The sequence below is a fragment of the Gadus morhua genome, chromosome 11 (genome assembly GCF_902167405.1).
Source record: "Gadus morhua chromosome 11, gadMor3.0, whole genome shotgun sequence".
NCBI lineage: Eukaryota > Metazoa > Chordata > Actinopteri > Gadiformes > Gadidae > Gadus > Gadus morhua.
In genome coordinates, this window is record NC_044058.1 from 20252780 (window position 1) to 20262779 (window position 10000).

Below are 10000 nucleotides of genomic sequence, written 5' to 3' on the forward strand. Positions count from 1 at the left end.
CCTTTCAGAGATTGTAACTACCTTCAAAAAAAAATAATGAGCCTAAGATTTAATAGCGATTATTGAAGTAAGTTTTGTTAGAAATAGCTTTGCCATCCTTCAGCTATTGAGTGAACTGCAGTGTCAGAATCTGGTTCACGGTGCCTGCATCTGGACGAGACAATTTAGATTTTAGATCGCTCCCGCTTAATTTCAGACCAATAAGGAAATCTCTTACCTGATTGGTTGAGAGAAGCCAAGCCATCTTGCCCGACTTTCACAGGTGCTTGAAATGCACAACTTTTAGGAAGGGAGGGAGTTAAAAATCTCTGCTCTCTTCCTCTCTTTTCTGCTCTCTCTCTCTCTCTCTCTCTCTCTCTCTCTCTCTCTCTCTCTCTCTCTCTCTCTCTCTCTCTCTCTCTCTCTCTCTCTCTCTCTCTCTCTCTCTCTCTCTCTCTCTCTCTCTCTCTCTCTCTATCTCTTAACCACTCTCTGATCGTACCTACCGGACCTCAGAGTGATTGTGATAAAACTGGGTGGGTGTCATGGGTTGAGGTCTCGATGTGTTGTTTTATTAACATTGGTTTCCCCTCCCTCCTCAACTTCCACCGTTAACTCCACCTCCACCACCACCAACACCTCAACCTCCACCACCACCACCACCTCAACCTCCACCCCCATCTCCACCCCCATCTCCACCACCACCACCACCACCTCAACCTCCACCACCACCAACACCTCCACCTCCACCACCACCACCACCTCAACCTCCACCCCCATCTCCACCCCCATCTCCACCACCACCACCACCACCTCAACCTCCACCACCACCAACACCTCAACCTCCACCACCACCACCACCACCACCACCTCAACCTCCACCCCCATCTCCACCCCCATCTCCACCACCACCACCACCACCTCAACCTCCACCACCACCAACACCTCCACCTCCACCACCACCACCACCTCAACCTCCACCCCCATCTCCACCACCCCCACCACCACCTCAACCTCCACCACAACCTTTACCGCCACCTCCATCTTCACCATCCTCCACCACCTCCACCACCATCACCCCCACCTCCACCACCACCTCCATCTCCTCCACCTCCACCACCATCACCACCACCACCACCACCCCCACCTCCACCACCACCACCACCACCTTTACCTTACCAATCTTCACCATCCTCCACCACCCCCACCACCTCCTTCTCCTCCACCTCAACCACCACCACCCCCACCTCCACCACCACCACCTTTACCTCCACCTCAATCTTCACCATCCTCCACCACCCCCACCACCTCCTTCTCCTCCACCTCCACCACCTCCACCTCCTCCACCTCCTCCCCCACGGTCCTCCGCCCTGCCAGTGGTGCCGCCGGGGCCAGTGTGTGAAGCAGGGGGAGGAGGGCCCGCGGCCACAGCACGGGGGGTGGTCCCCGTGGTCCGCCTGGACCGCCTGCTCCCGCAGCTGTGAGAGCGGCGTCACCTACAGGGAGAGGCAGTGCACCGACCCCAGGTACAGGCGGAGGACAAACACACACACACACACACACACACACACACACACACACACACACACACACACACACACACACACACACACACACGCACGCTTGAACGCACACCAACATACACGCATGAACGCCCATGAAGATGCATGCACGCACACACACACACACACACACACACACACACACACAGTAGATCTGCTCTCTCTTCATTGGCTGGCCCGCAGCCCTCCGGTCAGAGAACATATTACCTGAAGAAGAAGACCCTTGATTAAAATAGCAAAGATGGCTGACAGGGGATCTGTCACCTCCCCGCCCGGTCAGATCACTTAAGTCTGCCTCCGTCACCGGCTCACTCAATTACTCCGTCACTCACACACGCGTCGGCTCCGTCAGTGTGCCGGGGCTTTCGGTGGGAGGAGGCTGAGGGGGGGCGGGGGGGGGGGATGTCTGCTTCTACCATCTACCAATGCCAAGTTTCTGTCAGATATCGGGGTTAAATAAGACAGAGGCAGACAACTGAAGAAGAGAGAGTGTGTGTGTGTGTGTGTTTTTGTCTTGTATGTGTGTGTGTGTGTGTGTGTGTGTGTGTGTGTGTGTGTGTGTGTGTGTGTGTGTGTGTGTGTGTGTGTGTGTGCTTATGAGGTGCGGTTGTGGCAGAATGAGAGTAGGGAGAGTTGGTGGAGGACAGACTGATGGATGGAGCATTGAAAGGAAATATGCACTTCTTCTCTTCATATAAAGGATAGAAGAGTGCATACGCTGATAGAAATGCAGCGAGACTGAGAGAGAGAGAGAGAGAGAGAGAGAGAAAGAGAGAGAGAGAGAGAGAGAGAGAGACAGAGAGAGAGTGAGGGGAGATAGAGACGGCGTGATTGAGGAGCTTATAGAAGATGTAATAGTCCCCAGCTGAGGATTAGCAGGATCATCACCTTGAGATCCAAACCTGTATTCGCGCACAAACACACACATTCACACACATACACACACACACACACACACACACACACACAATACTCACGTCTCTACACAGGCACACATCACACACACACAGACACACTACTTCCTTCCCTACACTGGCACACATCACACACACACACACACACACACACATACACACACACACACTACTCCGTTCCCTACACAGGCACACATCATACACACACACACACACTACTCCCTTCTCTAAACAGGCACACATCACACACACACACACACACTACTCCCTTCTCTAAACAGACACACATCACACACACACACACAGACACACACACACACACACATAAAGGATCGTCACAGATCAACAGTCCATCTAGTAAAGCACCACATAAGTAACCCGTGCCTAAGCTCGTCCTCGGTGTGTGCTGATGCTGGCGCTCGTTGCTTCGTCCTGATCAACCCCCCCCCCCTCCGCCCCCCCCCCCCCCAGGCCGGCCTTCGGGGGGAAGTACTGCCAGGGCTCGTCCCGCTCCTACAAGCTGTGCAACACGGAGGACTGCCCGCCGGGCGCCGTCACCTTCAGGGCCCAGCAGTGCGCCGAACACAACGGGAAGCAGTTCAGGGGCTGGTACTACACCTGGAGGCCTTACACCCGAGTGGACGGTACGCACGCACGCGCGCACGCACACACACACACACACACACACACACACACACACACACACACACACACACACACACACACACACACACACGTGGATCAGGAGGTAGAGCGGGTGGGCTGGTAAACACACACGCACGCACACACGCACACACACAAACACACACACGGTCACGCATGCACACAGACACGCACACGTGGATCAGGGGGTAGAGCGGGTGGGCTGTTACCCGGAAGGTTGCTGGTTCGATCCCCGGCTCGAGCCAGCAGCGGTTTGACTCTGAGGAGGACAACACTAACCCTAACTGCTGCTCGACGAGCTGGCTGTCGCCATGCATGGTTGTATGTGCGCGTGAATGGGTGACTGTTTTGCAATGGTGTTAAACGCTTTGAGTGGCCACTGGTTAGAAAAGGGAGACATAAATGCAGTTCACTCATTTACCATGTACACACTCGTGCTGACATGGTGCTGACTCAGGTTGTCTGTTGGGCGTTTTGTCGACCGCTATAGGACCACAGACAAGGTTTGTGTAAGGACGATACCGTTGAAGAATGTCCAAGATAACTGTCATGATAATGTTACAGTGGAAGCATATGGTCTTGTTGTTGTAATCTTGGCAAATGCTTGGCTGTTGTGTTGCCATGCCTGCTTTTTGTTGATCATACTTTGTGTCCTTTTGATGCTAACTAGGACCGAGCTGTTTGACTTGTTTGTATGATGATGTTGTGCACTGCGTATCCTGCGTTGTCATCAAATCACGGCTCACTGCTAACTCTGAAAGCTCACGGACAAAACAAATCAACATTCACACTCCCTGTCCACCGTGGCACTCACATAGCACGCCACAGCTGGGGAGGACTGCTGTGACAGCTGTACTCTCTTCTACTCCACCCCAACCTTGCTCTCTCTCTCTCTCTCTCTCTCTCTGACCCTCTCTCTCTCTCCCCCACTCTCTCTCTCTCTCTCTCTCTCTCTCTCTCTCTCTCTCTCTCTCTCTCTCTCTCTCTCTCTCTATCTTTCTCTCTCTCTCTCCCCCACACACTCTCTCTCTCTCTCTCTCTCTCTCTCTCTCTCTCTCTCTCTCTCTCTCTCTCTCTCTCTCTCTCTCTCTCTCTCTCTCTCTCTCTCTCCTTCACTTCCTCCCACCTCTCTCAATCTCTCTCTCTCAATCTCTCTCTCTCTCTCTCTCTCTCTCTCTCTCAATCTGTCTCTCTCTCTCTCTCTCTCTCTCTCTCTCTCTCTCTCTCTCTCTCTCTCTCTCTCTCTCTCTCTCTCTCTCTCTCTCTCTCCCTCTCCCCCTCTGCCTCTCTGCCTCTTTTCTCCCTCCCTTCCAACCCCCCTTTCTCACTCTCCCTCCCTCTCCCTCTCTATAGACCAGGACCTGTGTAAACTGTACTGCTTCGCTGAGGGCTACGACTTCTTCTTCGCCCTGGCCAGCAAAGTGAAGGACGGAACTCTGTGCTCCCAGGACGCGTCCAACGTCTGCATCGACGGGCTCTGTGAGGTAGTCCTGGCTTTGCTTCATGTAAACTCCTCGCAATCCCCTTGCTAGGGGAGTTCAAAGCCTGTGGATTTTAACTATGTCACCAGGATGTGACTTTGGTTTTGTTTCGTTTTTTATCGTTAAGATGGATTTGCTGCGGTATCATTTATGCCATGGTATTGTTGATTACTCGATTTTGATTGGTAGGTAACGTTCCAACGCTACAGGACACCTCTTCTTTAACTTCCAAATCGATGTGCCTCAAATCCAACAATTGAAAATGACCCGTAGATACAGCTATCGCCCGTGATGTTTCCTTGACAACCCCAAAACAATATGCTCAAAGCACCTTGGCAGAATTTGGTTGAATTGATTGAAACTTGGTTGAATTTCAGCAAATAGATTTGCTAAAAAACATTAACGTTACTGACTAAAAGGAGAGGTGGGAAATAATGTACTTTGGCGGTGGTAGGCAACCTTTGCTTAACCTCGGCCGAATAACCCCCCCCCCCCCCCCCCCCCCGTTGTCCATTTTAACGAAGCCTTCTTCTGTTCAAACTTTCGATCATGAGCGAGAAAAATCTGATTTATTAAATTGAATCAATGTTCTTCCCCTCTGCAGAAAGTGGGCTGTGACCGGGTGCTGGGCTCCAAGGCTGTGCCCGACATTTGCGGCGTTTGCAACGGGGACAACTCCACCTGCAAGGTGTACAGGGGCCAGTACACCAAGCAGCACTACGGAAACCGTACGTCCCTCTCTCCCTCTCAGGGTCTGGGGATACGAGAGGCAATTCCAGTGGCGGTGGTGATGTTTAATGACCTTTAGACTGTGTCAGAACGTTCTGTGGTCCCCTGTTCCCTTTTCCTCAGCCTGCTCCAAAATACTTTACAGACTATTAAGTTTTAGAGGGTCTTTTGCAGCTGCTGTGGCATGATACTTAATACCCTAATACCGATTAAGATAGTACTTAATGTCTTCATTGGTGACCCAATGCGATCAAGGTTTTGACACTAGTAATGTGGATGTGTACTTTGGCCATGCTGTACTATAGACTTAATGTCGATAGCATGGCCAAAGTACACATCCCCATCAGGGTGTCCAGGCCAATGTATGTTAGAGTCAAATGATTAAACACTAGCGTACTTGTGCAGTTGATTTATAGAGCCTGTTTAAGTTGTGAACCACCATCTTCTGAATGTTCTGCTTGTAGTGGAGGATTCCCATTGAGAACAACCAATCTGTGGGGCACATTATAGGGTGGAAACCAACCCTATTTGGCACATTGAGGGCAGGAACTGAATGGCACACTAACCTAGGGCCAAAACTCATTCATATTCTATCCTTTAATTCAATATAAGTTATTTTGATAAAAAATGTTTATTACGTATTGAATATTAATATTGTTATCAACGAGGAATGTTTACCAGGACCATGGAAAATACATAATCTGAAGATGACCTAGCCACTGAGAGCCAAACCAAAAAAAAAAAAAAAGATTGGCTTTTTAGTCCATAGAAACAAACCCCCTTTATACCGGTTAACTTTGGTCGAGACCGGTTTTGAGCGAACTACCTACGGGCCAATACCGGTACTACATGCTAGCCTCTACCTTATGAGCTTCACAAGGTCATGGCCGCCACTTGTTATTATTATTCAACCTTTGACCCGTCATCCCCCTCCCCCCCCCCCCCCCCTCCCCCTCCCAGAGTATTATGGGGTGGTGACCCTCCCAGCCGGGGCCCGCAGCATCCGCGTGGTGGAGCTGAACAGCTCCAGCTCCTACCTGGCTGTGCGGGACGCCCAGAGGCGCTACCACCTGAACGGCCGCTGGACCGTGGACTGGCCCGGCAGGCACCCCATGGCGGGGGCCCTGTTCGAGTACAAGAGGCCCTACAACCGGCCCGAGAGCCTCACCTCAACGGGCCCCACCAACCAGACCCTCATCGTGGAGGTATGGTCACGCCCGATCCTATACTAGAGGGACGCTGGTGTTAGCTTAGCATATCACTTTATTTATTTTATGCAAAGCATCGTAATTTAGATTTCCTTCATTTGTTGTTTTTAGTCCTTCAATCTGTTAGCAGTGGCTCGAACTGTGAGTCAAGTGTAAGAATGTGGTCTAGTGCAGCTGGGTGTTCTCCTAAGTAAAGGCTTGCGGGAAAGTCCCACTGTAGTTACAACCAAATCAAATGGCACTTTGCAGCGCCCATGCAGACATGCAGCGCTGGCAGCAGGTGTCACCTGCCTGGTGGGAAAGAGGAGCTGCACGCACGTTGGGCTTGACAAGCCTGAACACACACTGGACTTTCTGTAGACCATGATATGAACGGTGTATCTGTGGTGAACGTCACTCAGAGTCATAAATTATAATGTACTGATTCGCCCAGCTTAGTGTCTGACATTGGCACTGTCAACTCCAGTTAGCCCCACTCACAAGGTAATCTCTGTAATCCCCATTCAGATTAATATCAAAAGTATTTCTGATTTGCATAAAAGTAGCATAGATCTGGGGTGTTTTGCTCAACTTTGCTTCATATTTGTTTCAATCAATCTCGTTGCTTGAAGCAGGGATCTCTAAGCGCTGAATCTGCGAACACAAATCCGGCCTCGGCCAGCAGTACTAAACCGTTAGAGGTGTCTGTAAAGGTTTCAAATCAACACAGTATAAATCACCGCCAAATCTGCAATTGCAAATTCGGCAAGTAGTAGTAGACTGTTAAAAGGTGACTATAAAGGTTTTAAATCGACCCAGTGTAGGCTGGCCACTATAGAAATACACTTATTCAAATCCCCTTCTGAAAGCTTCATCCACTCATTGAAATTAGTTTTCTTCAGTGGCATACCTCCATTACAAAACAGGAAACACTTCATAACTCCGCCCACTGCCCTCACTGGTTTCCTGCCTCGGCTCTTTGCCTTCTCCTCCCCAGAATTTCTGCTATCGTAAAGGTGTACTTCTTGATCCCATACAACTCTGCTGCAACAGCCAAAAGGAACACTTCACGCTTTATGCTCTCATGCACCGAGATTCCCCCATCTCTGCTCCCCAATTCCCCCCTTCTCTTACGGAGCGTCTGACCCCTGGTTTGTCTCCCCATCTGCGGTAGATCCTGGTCCAGGGCTGGAACCCCGGGGTGCGCTGGGAGTACACCCTGAAGAAGGCGGACGAGAAGAGGAGCACCGTGAAGCACAACTACACCTGGGCCATTGTGAGGGCGCAGTGCTCAGCCAGCTGCGCCGGAGGCAAGTGGAAAGCGTTCAGATTGAAACTACACTCGGGTCAATGCGATTAAAACTACAGTCGTGTCAATGAGATTGAACTATACCTGTGTCAATGCGATTACAACTACACTTGTGTCAATCCGATTATGCTACCCTTTCAGATTCAAGGGTGGCCCTCATGTGGCCGGAAGTATATGTACTGATAAACTACACCCGGGTCAATGCGATTAAAACTAGACTTGTGTCAATGTGACAACCTGACATTGCAGATTCATGGGTGTCCCGCATGTGGCCAGAAGTATTTGTACTGATACATTTATGTTAGCAGTGTGAACAAAGCATTGGATGAAAAAAACACAACACAAAAACATTTGTCGCATTTCATGAAAATGAAAGCAAGAAATGTAAAAGTAAACAATACTCAGCTGTGATCCCACATCCTATTACTGAGACTGAGTAGAACTCAGTGTCTTTGCTTCAGGAGATCATCCTCAATGCCTTGAAAATGTGTTCTTCGTCTAGTTCCCCGATCCAGTTACCTGGGTCGTTCTCTACCTTTTGCATTTAAGCCCTTTAGTTAGAAAAGGGCCAAAGTCCAACTTCAAATGGAAGGAGATCTGAGGCCCTGCCTCTCCTTGTGATCTTAAATGAGGCCTTTAGCTGCAGGATAAATGGAGAGGAGGGGAGACGATGCTTCCCCTCATTACCGCTGGTACATTAGTGGTCCTGTGGGAGATAATCTCCTCCTCATTCAACTGGAGGGCAACTAGTTTAGTCCTGACTACTGACACACACACACACACACACACACACACACACACACACACACACACACACAGACACACACACACACACACACACACACACACACACACACACACACACACACACAGATACACCCACAGACATACAGACACATAAGTGCACAAAGGCACAAAGATGCTCATGCAGTCACACAAACACAAAAAGGTGCACAAAAGCAAAATGCACGCTTAGACATGCAACCACTTCCATTACCGCATTTGATCTGTAATGTCTTGTCTGGGTCTGGAACTAAACATCACAGGTGTATGTTTGTGTATATGTGTGCATGTGTGTGTTTTTCAATACACACATGTGATCCTTTCCTCCTCAAATAGCTCACAATGCTTACTTTGTGCCCCGGTCCAGGTAATGTCTTCTGGTTGGCTGCCGGCTTTGGACTCAGCGTTTTGCTCTTTGTTTGTGACTGTGTGAACAAAAGCTCTCAGTGTGGAGCACCAGAGTGACTCAGCCCCCCGGGGTTAAAGAACAAGCCCACCCCTGCCCCCCCCTAACCCCTCCCATGCCCGCCCTATAGGTGCCGCTCACCTGCGGGGCCCACCTATCCTGATTGCAGGGGTCTAAATGGGGCCGGGGTGGAGACGGGAGTGTGTGTCGTTGTGTGTGTGTCGTTTTGTGTCGTTGTGTGTGTGTGTGTGTGTGTGTGTGTGTGTGTGTGTGTGTGTGTGTGTGTGTGTGTGTGTGGGAAGGGGCGGCGGGAGGGGGAACCATTGGGATGGGGGGTGGGACCGGGGTGGGGAGGGGTGGAGGTCATTTGTTTTTATTAAAGAGTGTGACTGACTAACGGAAAGAATAGAGGGAGACAAAAAAAGAACGCGGGGTTAGGGCGGGGTGAGGTGTGCAGACTGACCTAGCCTCAGGGTCACAGCGCATTCCAACCTGGGGGGGGGGGTTGGAAACCAAAACACAGAGGAGTCCGGTTTCATGTTAAATCTCGATGAAATAACGTGACATTTTAGTCGGCAGCAAGCCAAAATTATACTCAGGTTACGGATTACAAAATCCTTTTTCCTTCTTAGAAGTTTCCGTTTTTTTATCCGCTAATGAAACAATAACGGCAATGAAACTTATTCACCGAGCGGCCATTTTGGTTCTAGACGCTAGGTAGTTAGCTTTCAGAACCAAGATGGCCACTTGGTGAATAAGCCCCATAACGAGACATTTCTGTTTTTGGTCATTTTTGGGGGTATAACGCAATGATTGTGAATTGGACTGTCTGAATGCGTGAACGTGTACGTGTCTCCACACGCAGGCCAGATGCACACCAAGCCGGCGTGCTACAAGGACCTGAGGGTCCAGGTGAACACGTCCCACTGCAGCGCCAAGGGCCGGCCTGCCACAGGACCCATGCCCTGCAACACGCAGCCCTGCCCC

The 10000-nt window shown here is 50.4% G+C and overlaps 1 protein-coding gene across 1 annotated transcript in view; it reads left to right on the plus strand.

The window, feature by feature from the left end:
• adamts16 (ADAM metallopeptidase with thrombospondin type 1 motif, 16) overlaps positions 1-10000 on the plus strand; it is a 68680-nt gene that overhangs the window by 38233 nt on the left and 20447 nt on the right. Inside the window, 7 exon segments of the mRNA XM_030370930.1 lie at positions 1357-1505; positions 2927-3099; positions 4472-4602; positions 5204-5327; positions 6289-6533; positions 7690-7825; positions 9879-10000. The exon segment at positions 9879-10000 is cut by the window's right edge and continues 5 nt beyond it. Coding sequence (XP_030226790.1) covers positions 1357-1505; positions 2927-3099; positions 4472-4602; positions 5204-5327; positions 6289-6533; positions 7690-7825; positions 9879-10000 — 1080 coding nt within the window.